This window comes from Anomaloglossus baeobatrachus, chromosome 4 (assembly GCF_048569485.1).
Source record: "Anomaloglossus baeobatrachus isolate aAnoBae1 chromosome 4, aAnoBae1.hap1, whole genome shotgun sequence".
Taxonomy (NCBI): domain Eukaryota; kingdom Metazoa; phylum Chordata; class Amphibia; order Anura; family Aromobatidae; genus Anomaloglossus; species Anomaloglossus baeobatrachus.
Window position 1 is genome coordinate 315,431,304 of NC_134356.1, and position 19,373 is coordinate 315,450,676.

General features: G+C 42.7%; 1 protein-coding gene across 11 annotated transcripts in view; it reads right to left on the bottom strand.

Moving 5' to 3' along the window:
* NRCAM (neuronal cell adhesion molecule) overlaps window positions 1–19,373 on the bottom strand; it is a 181,895-nt gene that overhangs the window by 108,684 nt on the left and 53,838 nt on the right. For all 11 annotated transcript variants that reach the window (XM_075344998.1, XM_075345002.1, XM_075345001.1 and 8 more), the window contains 2 exons: window positions 16,556–16,661; window positions 12,565–12,761 (listed from right to left, as the gene is read on the bottom strand). In XM_075344998.1, coding sequence (XP_075201113.1) covers window positions 12,565–12,761; window positions 16,556–16,661 — 303 coding nt within the window. Of the gene's footprint in view, window positions 1–12,564; window positions 12,762–16,555; window positions 16,662–19,373 lie in introns of those variants that run through there.

Consider the following 19,373-nt stretch of genomic DNA (forward strand, 5'->3'; position numbering starts at 1 on the left):
ATGGACAGTTCGTCCTCCATATCTTCATGTCCTCCTGCACCTTCCTCAACATCTCACCTGCTACCATGCGCCCTTGTTGATCCCTGTCCCCCATGGTCCCATGCCTGCCGCGTTGGTGATGATGAACGTCTGGACCTTGGTGATGTTGTTGTGTCTTGCGCATATGAATCCTCCTGTAGTTCCTCCCCTTCCTGTTGTCCCACCCCCTGACTACGAATAGTGTTTAGCGTGTGCTCCAGCATGTAAATGACTGTAATCGTCATGCTGATAATGGCATTGTCAGCGCTAAACATATTCGTCGCCATGTCGAAACTGTGCAGAAGGGTGCATAGGTCCTTGATCTGAGATCACTCCATCAGGGTGATCTGCCCCACTTCTGCATCTCGTTGGCCCAGGCTATACATCATGACGTATTGCACCAGGGCTCGCCGGTGCTGCCACAGTCGCTGTAACATGTGGAGAGTTGAATTCCAGCGTGTCGCCACATCGCATTTCAGGCGATGAACCGGCAGGCCGAAAGACTTCTGGAGCGATGCAAGTCGCTCAGGTGCGGCGGTTGAACGGCGGAAGTGAGCACTGCAGACAGTTTCCGTGCCCTGGTCAGAAGGCCATCTAGGCCGGGATAGTGTGTTAAAAATTGCTGGACAACAAGGTTAAACACGTGAGCCATACAAGGCACGTGTGTCACCTTGCCCAGGCGAAGGGCCGCACCCAGGTTTGCAGCATTGTCGCACACGGCCTTACCAGGCTGCAGGTTGAGTGGAGACAACCATTTATCAAAATCAGTCTCCAGAGCTGCCCACAACTCAGTCGCTGTGTGACTCCTATTTCAAAGACATGTCAAGCTAAAGACCGCCTGATGCCGTTGCGCTCTGCTACCAGCATAGTAATGAGGGGTGCGTGATTCCTTCTGCGCAGTGAGAACGCTGGTGGCCTGACCAGGCAGGCTTGGGGCGGAGGTGGAGGACCCAGATGAGGTGGAGGATGCAGAAGCAGTGGCGGAACTTGGACAGACAGAGGATTGACACACAAGTCGTGGGGACGGCAAGACTTGTGCAGCAGACCCTTCACCATCTATCACCATAGTTACCCAGTGGCCAGTCAGCGACATGTAACGTCCCTGTCCATGCTTACTGGTCCAAGTATCGGTGGTGAAATGCACCCGTTCACACACAGAGTTTCTCAAGGAAGCGGTGATGTTGTGTGCGACATGCTGGTGTAGCGCGGGCACACCTTTCTTAGAGAAGTAGTGGCGACTAGGCATCTGGTACTGGGGCACAGCGACAGACATAAGGTCTCTAAAATCCTGTGTGTCCACTAGGCGGAAAGGCAGCATTTCTGTAGTCAACAGCTTACAGAGGGATAGAGTCAACCTCTTCGCTTTGTCATGGGTCGCAGGAAGTGGCCTTTTATTTGACCACATCTGAGGGACAGAGATCTGGCTGCTGTGTGTAGACGGTGTTGAGTCGGGTGTCCCTGGAAAAATGCAGCTTTGTGAGGAAAGTGCAGGCGGAGACATGATGTTGCCTTCATCCAAAGTTGGTGCTATCGATGTCTGAGAGAGCTGTACACACTCACTTGTTTCCCCTTCCAAACCAACTGACGACCTACCAAGCAAACTGCCTGTTGCGGTTACAGTGGTGGAAGTTGTGGGTGGAAAAACAGGTGTGACAGCTGTCCCCACAGTCCTAGAAGATGACGAGCGCGCGGATGCACTGGAAGGGGCAGGCGGTGGATGGTTCGCTCCGCTAGGCCGCATTGCAGCACGGTGAGCTTCCCATCGGGCCATATGATATTTATTCATGTGACGATTCATGGAAGAAGTTGTCAAACTGCTGAGGTTTTGACCTCTACTAAGAGAACCATGACAAATTTTACAGATCACATAATTTGGGCGATCTTTTTCTATGTCAAAAAAGGACCTGGCTAGGCAAGGCTTAGAGGCCATGCGACCTGTTGATCCACCCCGAATAATGCTCAGAGGCAGAGTGGTGGCTGAGGATGCAGTTGTAGACGTGCTACCAGTGCTCCGACTGTGTCCAGGAAGGCGCCAGGTTACTTCGACGTCGGTTGCATCCTCCTCCACCGCCTCTGTTGACCTCCTCGAGTGTCTGACTGTGGGTTGACAGTAGGTGTGATCTAGAACTTAATCATCAATTGTTGTGTTTGCACTCCCCTACCCCTCAGACCGAGTTTCTTCTTGCCCTGACCGAATATTTAAGTTGTCATCCCAATCGGGTATCTGCGTCTCATCTTCATCAGTATGTTCCTCATTGCCTATAACCACAGTTGTTGGAAAGGCAGCATTTTGGTAGCCAACAGTTTGCATATGATGAAAGTCAACCTCCAAGCCATTTCATGCCCTTCTAAAAGCATGTAAAACACAGCGAGGGGACTCCAACCACAGTCTCCCTCGTTGCCACTAACTGGGCCACACACACCCCACTTGACTGGCATCGGTTGAGCCCCCTTTTGAAAAAGAAAAAGATGCTTTGCATGAAGCACTCTCAAAAATACGCGTGCCTTTCCCGTCCCCTGGCTGACCCAGGGGAAGAAAAGTCCTCTGAGAGCCATGACTTGTTCATCTTGGTTCTTTTAGAGACACAGCGAGGGGACTCCAACCACAGTCTCCCTCGTTGCCACTAACTGGGCCACACACACCCCACTTGACTGGCATCGGTTGACCCCCCCTTTTGACAAAGAAAAAGATGCTTTGCATGAAGCACTCTCAAAAATACGCGTGCCTTTCCCGTCCCCTGGCTGACCCAGGGGAAGAAAAGTCCTCTGAGAGCCATGACTTGTTCATCTTGGTTCTTTTAGAGACACAGCGAGGGGACTCCAACCACAGTCTCCCTCGTTGCCACTAACTGGGCCACACACACCCCACTTGACTGGCATCGGTTGAGCCCCCTTTTGAAAAAGAAAAAGATGCTTTGCATGAAGCACTCTCAAAAATACGCGTGCCTTTCCCGTCCCCTGGCTGACCCAGGGGAAGAAAAGTCCTCTGAGAGCCATGACTTGTTCATCTTGGTTCTTTTAGAGACACAGCGAGGGGACTCCAACCACAGTCTCCCTCGTTGCCACTAACTGGGCCACACACACCCCACTTGACTGGCATCGGTTGACCCCCCCTTTTGACAAAGAAAAAGATGCTTTGCATGAAGCACTCTCAAAAATACGCGTGCCTTTCCCGTCCCCTGGCTGACCCAGGGGAAGAAAAGTCCTCTGAGAGCCATGACTTGTTCATCTTGGTTCTTTTAGAGACACAGCGAGGGGACTCCAACCACAGTCTCCCTCGTTGCCACTAACTGGGCCACACACACCCCACTTGACTGGCATCGGTTGAGCCCCCTTTTGAAAAAGAAAAAGATGCTTTGCATGAAGCACTCTCAAAAATACGCGTGCCTTTCCCGTCCCCTGGCTGACCCAGGGGAAGAAAAGTCCTCTGAGAGCCATGACTTGTTCATCTTGGTTCTTTTAGAGACACAGCGAGGGGACTCCAACCACAGTCTCCCTCGTTGCCACTAACTGGGCCACACACACCCCACTTGACTGGCATCGGTTGACCCCCCCTTTTGACAAAGAAAAAGATGCTTTTCATGAAGCACTCTCAAAAATACGCGTGCCTTTCCCGTCCCCTGGCTGACCCAGGGGAAGAAAAGTCCTCTGAGAGCCATGACTTGTTCATCTTGGTTCTTTTAGAGACACAGCGAGGGGACTCCAACCACAGTCTCCCTCGTTGCCACTAACTGGGCCACACACACCCCACTTGACTGGCATCGGTTGAGCCCCCTTTTGAAAAAGAAAAAGATGCTTTGCATGAAGCACTCTCAAAAATACGCGTGCCTTTCCCGTCCCCTGGCTGACCCAGGGGAAGAAAAGTCCTCTGAGAGCCATGACTTGTTCATCTTGGTTCTTTTAGAGACACAGCGAGGGGACTCCAACCACAGTCTCCCTCGTTGCCACTAACTGGGCCACACACACCCCACTTGACTGGCATCGGTTGAGCCCCCTTTTGAAAAAGAAAAAGATGCTTTGCATGAAGCACTCTCAAAAATACGCGTGCCTTTCCCGTCCCCTGGCTGACCCAGGGGAAGAAAAGTCCTCTGAGAGCCATGACTTGTTCATCTTGGTTCTTTTAGAGACACAGCGAGGGGACTCCAACCACAGTCTCCCTCGTTGCCACTAACTGGGCCACACACACCCCACTTGACTGGCATCGGTTGAGCCCCCCTTTTGACAAAGAAAAAGATGCTTTGCATGAAGCACTCTCAAAAATACGCGTGCCTTTCCCGTCCCCTGGCTGACCCAGGGGAAGAAAAGTCCTCTGAGAGCCATGACTTGTTCATCTTGGTTCTTTTAGAGACACAGCGAGGGGACTCCAACCACAGTCTCCCTCGTTGCCACTAACTGGGCCACACACACCCCACTTGACTGGCATCGGTTGACCCCCCCTTTTGACAAAGAAAAAGATGCTTTGCATGAAGCACTCTCAAAAATACGCGTGCCTTTCCCGTCCCCTGGCTGACCCAGGGGAAGAAAAGTCCTCTGAGAGCCATGACTTGTTCATCTTGGTTCTTTTAGAGACACAGCGAGGGGACTCCAACCACAGTCTCCCTCGTTGCCACTAACTGGGCCACACACACCCCACTTGACTGGCATCGGTTGAGCCCCATTTTGAAAAAGAAAAAGATGCTTTGCATGAAGCACTCTCAAAAATACGCGTGCCTTTCCCGTCCCCTGGCTGACCCAGGGGAAGAAAAGTCCTCTGAGAGCCATGACTTGTTCATCTTGGTTCTTTTAGAGACACAGCGAGGGGACTCCAACCACAGTCTCCCTCGTTGCCACTAACTGGGCCACACACACCCCACTTGACTGGCATCGGTTGAGCCCCCTTTTGAAAAAGAAAAAGATGCTTTGCATGAAGCACTCTCAAAAATACGCGTGCCTTTCCCGTCCCCTGGCTGACCCAGGGGAAGAAAAGTCCTCTGAGAGCCATGACTTGTTCATCTTGGTTCTTTTAGAGACACAGCGAGGGGACTCCAACCACAGTCTCCCTCGTTGCCACTAACTGGGCCACACACACCCCACTTGACTGGCATCGGTTGAGCCCCCCTTTTGACAAAGAAAAAGATGCTTTGCATGAAGCACTCTCAAAAATACGCGTGCCTTTCCCGTCCCCTGGCTGACCCAGGGGAAGAAAAGTCCTCTGAGAGCCATGACTTGTTCATCTTGGTTCTTTTAGAGACACAGCGAGGGGACTCCAACCACAGTCTCCCTCGTTGCCACTAACTGGGCCACACACACCCCACTTGACTGGCATCGGTTGACCCCCCCTTTTGACAAAGAAAAAGATGCTTTTCATGAAGCACTCTCAAAAATACGCGTGCCTTTCCCGTCCCCTGGCTGACCCAGGGGAAGAAAAGTCCTCTGAGAGCCATGACTTGTTCATCTTGGTTCTTTTAGAGACACAGCGAGGGGACTCCAACCACAGTCTCCCTCGTTGCCACTAACTGGGCCACACACACCCCACTTGACTGGCATCGGTTGAGCCCCCTTTTGAAAAAGAAAAAGATGCTTTGCATGAAGCACTCTCAAAAATACGCGTGCCTTTCCCGTCCCCTGGCTGACCCAGGGGAAGAAAAGTCCTCTGAGAGCCAGGTCCACATTGTCAGTGGACAGACACGTGTGCTTATCTGCCAGCAGACCCCCAGCAGCACTGAAGACAGGTTCCGAGAGAACGCTGGCTGCAGGACACGACAAGATCCTCAAGGCGTACGTGGCGAGCTCAGGCAATTTATCCAGATTGGAAGCCTAAAATGAGCAGGGCTCAAGTTGCACAATAATGGAATCGATGTTTCTTTGCATATACTCATATATCTGTGTGTCTCCCTCTTTTTCCTTGTCCAGCTGTTTTGTTTTCACATGAGTATATGTCCTTGTCACTTTCCCATGTGTTTGTGTTATGTTGTGAGTTGTTTGTCACCTTTTGGACACCTTTCAGGGTGTTTTCTAGGTGTTTTACTGTGTTTGTGATTGCCTGCCATTGTTTCCTATGGGCTCGAGTTCGGTTCGTCGAACGTTCGACGAGCCGAACTCGAGCCAGACCCCCCGTTCGGCGAACCGCCTCGAGCCGAACCGGGACCGGTTCGCTCATCTCTACTCTTAACGTCCCGCCAGAGCAGTTCAATTGGGATGTCATCTGGACATTGCAAAATATTGATATTTTCTTTTTCAGTCAATCTAATGATTTGCTGGTGTGTTTGATTCCATTGTCATGTTTTGTTCAATCTTTAGCTTTTGGATAGATGGCCTCAAATTTTACACTAGAATATATTAGTTTACAGAGGAGTTTGTAGTAAATTCAATGACCACATGACAACTGAGTGAGGGAGGACCCAGTATGCATGTGCAGTGCCATGCGAGGCCTAGTGAACCTGATAGCCCTGACTGGAAGTGAAGAAGATTGAAGAGAATGCATGTGACTGGGGAATAAGAAAAGAAGAGGTACCAAGAGCGGAAAGGTAAGTATTTCTTAACTTTAACATCCTAGGTTTATAATGCTCTGAGGTCTTTATAGAATAGGAAACATTCAATTTGTTGCAAATAACTTTGCCGCAAATCGAATTTCCCTCAAAATCTGCCTGATTTTGATTTTTGACAGAGCCACTCATCTCTAGTGTTCACACTCCCTGATAAGCAATCAATGGCAGCACGTGACAAGTATATTAATTCCTACGGATGCAGTAAAGGAATACTCACCTACACTGTCTCTGCATTTTGGCCTCAGTTTATGTCAAATAATGTCACGGTATAATTTATCATGTGTTGTTTTTCACCTGAGGTTGTATTTACCTAATTTTAAGACCTTTTCAAGGACTGTATTTTTAAAAAAATGTGTCCTGATTAGAGATGAGCAAACCCGAGGTACCAAACATAGACTTTACTAAAAAAAACATAGTTTGGAGTTTGGGTGCTTTACATATGAACACCACTAGCTCAAATATTGCTGTGCGCAGGTATGCTCGGTGCTCAGCCCAGTGCGAGCTGCTTGCAGCGTTTGATTGGCTTGCACTGGGGGTAACAATATCATGATAGGAAGTAGTGTGCAACAAAAAAAAAGACTTGTTAAACCAATACTGTATAGAGAATCCTTTAGAAGCAAAAGCTGCAAGAAGTCTGGAAGCCATAGATGTCATTAAACCCTGGGTTTCCTCCTTCAGAAATCATTCAGCTACTTCTGTCTTCATCAATAAACACTAGAGACCCAGCGCCATTGGAAGCCATGAACACCCATGTCATCACACTGCCTCCATCATGTTTTATAGAGCATGATGTGCTTTGAATCATGAACTGTTTCAAGCCTCTTAAGTACTTTTTTGTTCCCATCATTCTGCTACAGATTGATCTTAGTTTCATCTACTCAAAGAATGATTTTCCAGAACTGAACTGGCTTCTTTAGATATTTTTTGCAATGTCTATTCTGGCCTCTCTATTTTTAAGACTGCTTAATGGTTTGCAATTTGTGATGAACCCTCTGTAGTTTTGATCATGAAGTCTTCTCTTTATGGTAGACTTAGATACTGAAACACCACCTTAATGGAGAATGTTCTTCACTTGAGTGGATGTTGTGAAGAGATTTTTCATCACCATGGAAAGGATTTTGCGCTCATCCACTACTGTTATCTTGTGTGGACGTCCAAGCCTTTTTGAGTTCCAAAGCTCAGCAGTGCACTCTCTTTTATTTATTTTTTTGCAGAATGTACCAAACTGTTGATTTGGCCACTCCTAACATTTCTGCTATCTCTTTGATGGATTTATTCTTTTTTCAACCTAATTTCGTCTGTTTCTCTTCCACTGAATGCTCCTTTGACCGCATGTTGTGGGTTCACAGCAACAGCTTAATGCAATTTAAATGCAAGTGCTATACCTGGAATCAGCTCCAGACCTTTTATCTGCTTAATTGATGATAAATTAAGGAGGGAATAGCCCATGTAGCTCATTATGGAGCTTTTGAGATAATTGTCCAATTAGCTTTGGTCTCTTGAAAAAGAGGCAGTTACATAATAAAGCGCTTTTTTTTTTCTAAACCCTTACTCCAATTGGGATGTGAATTAAAGTTGACAGTCTGCACTTTAAGCCCATTTTGATTATATAATTGTATCTTGAATATGTTTTGGTAAACAGCTACCATTCCAAAACTTGTCTCACTGTCCAAATATTTCTGGACCTAACTGTATGCACAGCAAGTCGTTTTGCAATTACAGTACATATGTACGTTCTTTTTAGCATTGTTATGCACTTTTTCAAGCAGGTTTTTGATGCGACCCATTAAAAAAACTTGTTTTCACCTACCCTGAGGGTATCAAGCTTTTGAAGAAGAAGACACTTCAGGAAAATGCTGGTGTTTTTTTCCCTGAAGCATCTTTTCTGCCATATTTTTAAATGTTTTTTGCAGTGGCTGGGATGCTAGAGATTTTACTTTTTTTAATCCATATAGATTATACAGGCAGCTTCAAAGTGGCATGTTACCAAGCCTATCACGTACAGTGCATGATGTCAGGAGCCGCCTGCCTTCCTCTACTGACTGTGAAGCAGGAAGAGGACATTGCTTGCTGTGGGAGTTTGGACAAGTAGAAAGAATCTTTTTTTTTAAAAGAGTGTTGGAGAAGAGTGGGACATTATTAAAGAATGAGGCCAGGATAGGGAACATTGTTACAGAATGGTGACCCAGGATCGAGGACTTTATTACAGAATGGGAGCCATTACAGAGGACATTATTACTATTACAATTAGGAAAAGACTGGGACTGGGAAAGTGATTACAGTAAATATGTTTAGATGGGAAACATTATTACAGGAAGGGGACCAGGATGGGGAACATTATCCTAGCATGGAGCAAGGATAGGAGGCATTACAGGATGGACAACATTATTACAAGAAGGGGCCTGTGACAGAGAACATTATAATAGGATGGAGCCGGGACAGGTGAAATTTGTACAAGATGATGGACATTATTACAGGAAAGAGCCAGGACAGCAGAAATCACAGATGAAGGACATATTACAGAATAGGGGCCATGGCAGGGGACTTTATTTAAGCACGGGGCCAGGATGGAGAACATTATTAAAGGGGACCGTACATCTAACCAACATGCTTGTGGGGCCCAATAGGACTCTAGTTACACCACTGAGTTTTAGCATGTTATACCAGCCACTTCATGGAATATTATCTGGAGAGCTGAGAAAACGTAACTTTTATTTTTTAATTCTCTGAGACACAGCAGAGCGAGATTTGTATCAATACAAACCCTTCCAGATCTCATCTCATGGCAGTCAATGTGGGGCGAGATGGAGCACTGACTGCACTGTAAGAGGAGATCTGGAAGTGTTTGGAATTTTAGATACACACTTTTTTGTTTACAAAAAAAGACCTGATATTGCTGCCCGTGCCGCACAACATCGCCCAGACCAGTCACACATACTTACCTGCCCGGCGATGTCGCTGTGACCGGCGAACCGCCTCCTTTCTAAAGGGGCGGTCCATGCGGCGTCACAGCGACGTCACTGAGCGGCCGCCCAATAGAAGCGGAGGGGCGGAGATGAGCGGGACGTAACATCCTGCCCACCTCCTTCCTTCCTCATAGCAGTTCCTGCGGTGTCACACGGAGCGATGTGTGCTGCCGCAGCAACGAGGAACAACTTCGTAACTACTGCAGTAACGATAATTGAGAATGGACCCCTATGTCACCGATGAGCGATTTTGCACGTTTTTGCGACGATGCAAAATCGCTCATCGGTGTCACACGCAACAACATCGCTAATGCAGCCGGATGTGCGTCAAAAAATCCGTGACCCCAACAACTCCGCATTAGCGATATTGTAGCGTGTAAAGCCCCCTTAAGTCTTTTTCAGGTGAACTCTGCCATAAAAAGAGCTAAAAGCTGATATAAAGAATTATAATAATACAAATCAATATAAAAATGATTTGCTGTGTACATAATCCATTTTTTGTCACTGCTTTTAACCACTTCAGGCTTTGAAAGCCGGAAAATGGTTAAAAAAGTAGCATGTTCATTCTTCCAGCGGTTTCAACTTATAAACTATTTAAAATTTAAATTACAAAAAAAAAAGTGGTAAAACAACAGAGAATATGGCAACAAAGACACCAGAAAAACACAGTTGGCGTAATCCTGAAGAACCTTTGCCTTGGAAAAGTCAGAAGATACAAAGACGGCGTGTACACACACCCATAGTAGCACTATCAGTACCATGGATCAAACTAAAGGCTACTTTACACTCAGCGACATTGTTAGCGATGTCGCTAGCGATAACACCCGCCCCCGTCGTTTGTGTGTCACGGGCAAATAGCTGCCTGTGACGAACAATATCGATGATATGCGTCACACAAACATACCTTACAAACGACGTCGCTGTGGCCGCCAAACAACCTCTTTTTTAAGGGGGCGGTTTATGCGGCGTCACAGCGACGTCACCTAGTAGGACACCAATTGAAGCCGAGAGGCAGAGATCAGCCGCATGATCGTCACTCCCACCTTGTTGCCGGAGGACGCAGGAACGCTGTTGTTCGTCGTTCCTGGGGTGTCACACGTAGCGATGTATGCTGCCTCAGGAACGACAAACAACCAGCGTCCAGAACGAGCAACGATATTATGGAAATGAACGACGTGTTAACAATCAACAATGTGGTGAGTATTTGTGATCGTTAGCGGTCGCTCGTGTTACACGCAACGACATCGTTAACGAGGCTGGATGTCCATCATGAATTCTGTGACCCCAGCGATATCTCATTAAATATGTTGTTGTGTGTAACGGGGCCTTTAGCCTCTGCAATAGGTGAGTTGGTTTCTTCACCTCCTAAAATGTGACTATAAAGGTGACCTAAGATGAAGGTGAGCAGAATATTTCCCACACTCATAAATTGTAATATAGGAATGGCTTCTGTAAAGTGCACTTTGGGATAATTTGGTCGCTTGTACACTCTGTTATTTATATAACAAGTTCATGTCTCACTGTGAAGAAAGTCCTCAAACTGTGATTTTCCATTTAAATGTTTCTCTCGCAGTGTGCGGAAAATACAATATAAGTGTTTTGAACTCGCTAAGATCCTGAGTAAGTGTCACGGAGCTTTCTCAGCATGGCCTCTATCTGACTGGCTATAACTAATAACAGCAGTAGCCTTTCTCCATGCCCATATACCACAAATAATGGCACAACAAATTACCGCACAGTTGGCAATATTTAACTCTCCACGTTACATGTAGGCTAGACACAAGACTCGTATGTTCACTGAGTTCAGTGTGAAATATTGCAGAGTAGCTGTAAATATAGAAACATTCATGATCTAGAACTTTTGTCAATAACAGAACATTTGGGTTGAACAGTGAATGGCTTAAATAAAGGAGAATAAAAAGGATTTGCATTTATGACACACAGGGAATTTGTGCAGTGGGTGAAAAGGTATTTTAGTTGTCAGAGATAAACACTGGGTAATGTACAAGAACACTGCATTTCCATAAACTAACATAGAATTCATCAATAATGATATTGATTTACTCCCAAATAATCCAAAAATTATATCAATGGTGCAAAGTCATGAAATCGATCTGATACTCATTGAAAAGAGAAAAAAAAAGTCTTCAGAAATTGGATTCCAGTTTTGGCAAAAAGGATTGTGTTGGAATCTAACCTATCACTTCAATCGCTTTATGTGTTGCAGACACGGAGATTGTGCTCATCTATCGAGACACATTACCCAGGTTTACTTTCTGGTGGTGTTGTGTTCTACAATCTCAGCAATGAGATTGTATCATTGGGGGTCCGACAAACAGGAAAATTTGAGGATAAGTTTGTACTTTCATGCAGTACATGACCAGGGCCGTGGTTTGCCGTTACCTTCTAATAAGATGGCTTTGAGGAATTTAAAGATGTCTTTAATCAAAGAAAAGAAAAGCAAGAGAATTAAGCAGAAATTAAATGCGGAACTAAAATAAAAAAAGAATCAGCAAAAATGACTATGACTTGTGACATAGAGGTTGGCCAGATGATAAAAATCGATACTTATCCTTTCCAACCCCCAACACCTGAAGTTCAGAGTTTTCCTGCTGGTCTCTGTTTCTTGGTCCTGTCTTACCACACTGAGAATGGCAGGAAAACCCAGAGGAGCCCATCAGGCTGGTGTGCAACAAAGAGCCCTTCTGCACATTTCTGGTGTAATAAGGCATGAAACAGACAAAGAGGAAACTGGGTAAGCCCAAATACAGGAGCTGCAGGGGATTGAGGAGGGCGAGCATCAATTCTTTCCTTATTCCTGTATGATGACTTTTAAATATAATTTAATTGGCTGGTCAACCTCTGTAAATATATACACGTATATTAATCAGGAAAAAAGTGATAACTTAAAGCAAAAACAGCATTATACAAAAACGTAACAAGCAACAAATGTGTAAAAATGTGTAACAATTAATTAACACGGTCAATTAAAAGATCAATGCACATAAATACACAATACTGTTGCACATGAGGTGATAGATTGAGTAACTTACTGGACTGACGGACAACGATAACGTTTGATACAGCAGTACCGCGGTCATTTTTGGCTGTACATTGGTACTCCCCTTCGTAAGCTTCTGCCTTTCCACCAATTATGATGTTTATTTCAAGAGTTCCTGAGTTTGGTTTCATTGTCACCAGTGCATCTTTTTCTGTGTCAAAATGTGTGCCATTACGAGTCCAAGTGAAGCTGCAGAGCAAATTGATATTGCTATCAACATGGTTTCCATGAGATGATGTTAGATTATACAAATGGTGCTCAAAATGGATTATACAGTTAGGTCCAGAAATATTTGGACAGTGACACAAGTTTTGTTATTTTAGCTATTTACAAAAACATGTTCAGAAATACAATTCTACATATAATATGGGCTGAAAGTGCACACTCCCAGCTGCAATATGAGAGTTGTCACATCCAAATCGGAGAAAGGGTTTAGGAATCATAGCTCTGTAATGCATAGCCTCCTCTTTTTCAAGGGACCAAAAGTAATTGGACAAGGGACTCTAAGGGCTGCAATTAACTCTGAAGGCGTCTCCCTCGCTAACCTGTAATCAATGAAGTAGTTAAAAGGTCTGGGGTTGATTACAGGTGTGTGGTTTTGCATTTGGAAGCTGTTGCTGTGACCAGACAACATGCGGTCTAAGGAACTCTCAATTGAGGTGAAGCAGAACATCCTGAGGCTGAAAAAAAAGAAAAAATCCATCAGAGAGATAGCAGACATGCTTGGAGTAGCAAAATCAACAGTCGGGTACATTCTGAGAAAAAAGGAATTGACTGGTGAGCTTGGGAACTCAAAAAGGCCTGGGCGTCCACGGATGACAACAGTGGTGGATGATCGCCGCATACTTTTTTTGGTGAAGAAGAACCCGTTCACAACATCAACTGAAGTCCAGAACACTCTCAGTGAAGTAGGTGTATCTGTCTCTAAGTCAACAGTAAAGAGAAGACTCCATGAAAGTAAATACAAAGGGTTCACATCTAGATGCAAACCATTCATCAATTCCAAAAATAGACAGGCCAGAGTTACATTTGCTGAAAAACACCTCATGAAGCCAGCTCAGTTCTGGAAAAGTATTCTATGGACAGATGAGACCAAGATCAACCTGTACCAGAATGATGGGAAGAAAAAAGTTTGGAGAAGAAAGGGAACGGCACATGATCCAAGGCACACCACATCCTCTGTAAAACATGGTGGAGGCAATGTGATGGCATGGGCATGCATGGCTTTCACTGGCACTGGGTCACTTGTGTTTATTGATGACATAACAGCAGACAAGAGTAGCCGGATGAATTCTGAAGTGTACCAGGACATACTTTCAGCCCAGATTCAGCCAAATGCCGCAAAGTTGATCGGACGGCGCTTCATAGTACAGATGGACAATGACCCCAAGCATACAGCCAAAGCTACCCAGGAGTTCATGAGTGCAAAAAAGTGGAACATTCTGCAATGGCCAAGTCAATCATCAGATCTTAACCCAATTGAGCATGCATTTCACTTGCTCAAATCCAGACTTAAGACGGAAAGACCCACAAACAAGCAAGACCTGAAGGCTGCGGCTGTAAAGGCCTGGCAAAGCATTAAGAAGGAGGAAACCCAGCGTTTGGTGATGTCCATGGGTTCCAGACTTAAGGCAGTGATTGCCTCCAAAGGATTCACAACAAAATATTGAAAATAAAAATATTTTGTTTGGGTTTGGTTTATTTGTCCAATTACTTTTGACCTCCTAAAATGTGGAGTGTTTGTAAAGAAATGTGACAATTCCTACAATTTCTATCAGATATTTTTATTCAAACCTTCAAATTAAACGTTACAATCTGCACTTGAATTCTGTTGTAGAGGTTTCATTTCAAATCCAATGTGGTGGCATGCAGAGCCCAACTCGCCAAAATTGTGTCACTGTCCAAATATTTCTGGACCTAACTGTATTTCTTTTATTAGTTTTAGGCCTAAAGTATTCCATGTTTCAGGAATGGTCTCATTTGTCATTAAGGCAAGGAATACACAATGGCAGAGATTTCATCTCATTCTTAGACATTAAAATAAAATATGATATACCTGACTCTGACTTTAACTTCCTAATTTCTCTGAGGACCTCCCTCCGGAAAATCCTAAACACGAACTACCCTCTCCCGGATTTTATTAGTATCCTATTCTGCAACTTAGAGAAACAAAGCGTCTGGAGTACTAGTACCATATATAGATTCTTAAATTTTGACTATATATTTTGTAAGCAAACCTACATGGAAAGATGGGAGAAGAATTTAAAGATGTGTTTCTCTGATGAGAAATGGCAAAACTGCCTAAAAGCTACGTACTCCTCCACCATCTCCACTATCTTACAAGAAACCTTTTATAAAACTTTATCAAGATGGTATCTTACTCCAGTACTTTTAAACAAATTTGATAAATCAAACTCTCCTGATTGTTGGAGAGGATGTGGACATAAGGGTAGCCTATTGCATATCCTATGGGAATGTCCTAAAATTGGAAACATGAGGTCAGAGATCAACAACCTCTTGAATCAAATATCTACTTCAAAGGTTACAGTCTCCCCACAAATGGCCCTTCTGTCTCTAGATTTGGAGAACACTGACCCTGCCTTAGTTCCCATATTTATACACATATTTCTGATTATTAAGCAACTTTTAACAGTAAACTGGAGAAGTAATGTTATCCCCACCACCTCGGAAATAATTAAGCTCATGAACACACCAAGAATATGAGAGAAAGTATGCAATATACAATAATCTTTTCAGTTCATACTACAAAAGATGGAGTCTATGGCCTACAAACATCAGTAATGCCTCAACGTAAATGGAATGAACCCTTTCCCCCCCTTTTTTCTTTTTTATCTTTATTTTTCTCTCTCTTCTCTTTTTCATTCTTTGCTTGTTATTGCATTTAAATATGTCTTCACAGAGTCAAATAATGACGTAAATAATAGCAAATGTTATGGGTGTCAACATCTACAAGTCTACAATATTCACTAGTCTGATACGATTTTTGTAAATAGTTTAATCCTATATGTTCTCCCATTTCCCTCCCCCTGTGGTTTTCCCTATATATTTCCAAAATTCCCCCAATTAAACCCTTTTTCCTTATTTTTCCTCCCTCCCTTCCAATATCCTCCTCCCCCTTAAATTTCAATAGTTAAACATCTTTATGATTACTTATCTACTTTTGGATATATTTATAAGAGTGTTTGAAATTCTATGACTGTTATGTAATAAAAATATTGAAACACAAAATGGATTATATTTGTGAAGCTCAACCAGGTATGTGCCAGGTATGTGCCCTGTGTAAGCACCATCTTCAGTACCTGTTTCACAGATATTGATCGATATTATCCACATCTATCTATCTATCTATCTATCTATCTATCTATCTATATCTATATCTATATATATATACATATATATATATATATAAAACACAAATGTTGATATCCCCCAAAATCACTGAAAAATGTACTGTTTTAATTTCACCAGTGCATGGGATATTCCACTTAGAATGTTCAAAATCGTTCAGCATATAGATGTACAAAGACGTTGAATGAATAAGCAACTGTTCAGTTGTCTACGTACAAACCATAAATCCAACTTTCCGAGCCTATTTATAGCATTCATAGCCTGACTACATGCCACAAGTAAGCTAGACAAGAGATGCAAGCAAATAATATACATTAAAAAGACATCCTGTTGTTCCTCGCTCTTGTTAGCTCAATTACTTGCATCTTCTGTGAACTATAATCTCAGTGAACATAGTCTTGTCTGTGGGCCTCACGTCTAATCCTATCTCCAGTAGGATGATGTGATATGTCCTGATGGAGTAAAGCATTGTGAAGCTTGAATTAATGCTGAACATTCAATTTCATATATACCTAGCTGAAAACAATTGTAAAGGCTGGATGTGTAACATACAGCAGGTCTATAGACTCCAGGAGCTATTGAGGAACATCATGGATCACACAAGGACAATGTACCTTGGTGGAGGCTTTCCTTTTGCCTCACACTGAATCACAATGTTCTCTCTTGGATCCACAATATAATTTTTTGGTGACTGCTGAATAATGGTTGGAGGCTGAGGCACTGTAAAGTAAAATTGTACATGAATAATAATAATAATACTCAACAATATAGTCTTAATATATTATAAAAATAATACACAATAATAGTGCCTAAATTATCAATCACAAAAAAAACTATTTCTTCAAGTGATTCTCAATTTTTAAAAATTTGAATAAGAAAATGAAGTTACTCAATAAGGCTGCAAGGAATTAGAAATGCCACACACTCGTCTTGTTGAGCTCTCGGCAGAATAACATTAATGGCAGCCTGTAGGCTCTCTGACGGCTAACATGGGCTATTGGAGGATGGGTGAGCTTCACTTGAAGAGAAGGAACAAATTATAGAGAAAAAATAGTAATGTTTAACAAAAAAAGAAAATCAATGCACAAGTAAAACAATAAGAAAATAAAAAGCTGAACATAAACGGTGAATAACCAAATAACCACAGCAAAGACAAGTCCAATTGTAAACAAGAAAAAAGCAGCAAAGCAAGCTACTTCTTTTCAACATGCTGCGTAAATCATTGCAAACCGCAAAAACTTACATTTGTCTTGCACTTTTTCCCAAAAGAGAATCAGTGTTTGTAAAGATAAACAGAAATTGAGAGAATTCACTGTTAGTGAGAATAAAATATATGTTTACTTAACCTGATAAGATCTACAATTTCATGAAATATGTCATAAAATATCTTTATAGGTGCCCTGATACAGAACAAATAATTCCAGGTAGACAGAATATTAAAATTTTCCTCTGGTTTAGAGAATGAAATGAAAGGAATCTTGTAACTACTCTTTTGGTGCCTATCATACTACTACCACTGGCTTACATGGCAGTATTTCTGTACACATCTATATTTGCATTAGAAATAAAATAAGTTTATGCCTGCACGCATTGTAAGTAATTACCATCTTGTTATCAAGTGGAGCCGCTAGGATGAAGAGTCACCTTGCCTATTATAGAAAACACAGCAACTCTAGGATGACTGACATCCAGTAGGCCAGGATTAATATTCTCAAGACAGCTGTAACAGTGTCCAACAAGTGGAGTTTACAGATGAAGACAAAGCAAGCATACCTTGCTTCAAAGGCGCATGCACAGGGGTTGGCTTTGACATGATGTATCCAAGCCTAAGTGATGTGAGTGTATTTATGATATGGGCGCTATGGGGAAGCTCCACTTTCGCGACTACTAGTAAGTAATTTCCACACCATACGCAGGGATAAAACTTTGTATGTTACAATTCAGGTACTAAAAGTACAGATAGGGACAGATTCATATGAGGAATTTAGAGCTAACAAAAAATGGGGCTCTGACCCTTATAAAGACTTATTAAATTAATCCGAAAAAATTTGTGGTCAAAGATAGAGTATTAAAATGTTTAGAAGGTTGCTTGGATTGTTAATAATTACATAGTATGCATGATCTCTGAGCTGCAATATTACTGTATTAATCATATAGTATGGTAATGTGGGGCATACTTGCTTTCCCGCTGTTGAACAGCACAAAATATACTTATTTTTCTCAATGGATAGGTTTTAATAGACACACACACACACACACACACACACACACACACACACTGGAGTACTGATATATGGTTCGCCTAGTTTAGAAAAAAATAAGTTTTCAAAGTAGTACTTTTCAAACAAAACATAATTCTGATCCTTAGGACACAAAATAATTATCCTGTTCAGCAAAACACGACCCCAGAGCATTAATTACCATCTTGTTGGTCATAAAAGGTCATCCTTTTTAATTATTTTTTAAGTTTCAAAAAAGAGTTAATATTCAGATAGGGCCAAGTCAGGAGAATATAGTGATGATTGAAAATTTCAAAATTGATTTAACTGAGTTTTGCAGGGTTGTACAAGACTTGTGACTAGTCACATTGTCCAGCAAAATAAAGACACCTTCAGAACGTTTTGCCGAAGTTCTAATCTTCACCTGATGTGGTTAACAATAACGTAAGCACAATTTCAGAATGACATAACCTTTTTTGCAAAAATGTAGCACATACAATTGTAAAAGTTAATACTTGTTCCATAGCAATACGATTTATTTCTGTCTATTACAAATCATTAAGTACTATTACAAGTCAAAACATTTTTTAAGTAAATATTTTTCAAAAGGTGCTATTGACATGAAGTTTTCATCAGATGTCGGAAACAACCCATCCAATTCACACAGGCAAAGAAATCAAACCATAGATGTCCATAAATTTAGTGATGTGTAATAATAAGAAATGGCATAGGAAACAAGTATCGAACACATGAAGAAAGAGAGATGCTAAAAACCTTGGAAAGTGATGACAAAAGCTGAAATCTCTCAGTAATTAGAAAACAATCCTGCCACTTAGTGAAAAATAATAATATCAGCTGCTTTAATTGATGGTCTACAAAAAGTGTCTCATTACTAAGGTGCCACACAAGATACATCTCATGATGAATAAAACCAGTGAGCTGTCTCAAGACTTTTGCAATCTTAATGTTGCAAAAGATACGCTGGCATTGCTAACAGAAGAATTTATAAACAATTAAAGTTTCTAGTGAGCACTGTAGCATAAACCGTCCACTATTAGGTGCTCCCCAAAGGATTTCAGATATAGAAGTGAAAAGAATTATCAAAAGAGTTGTGCAAGAGCCAAGGACACCAGTGGAGAACTAGAGAAAGACCTAGAATTAGCAGGTACAATTGTTTCAAAGAAATAATAAGTAATGCACTTAACCCCCATGG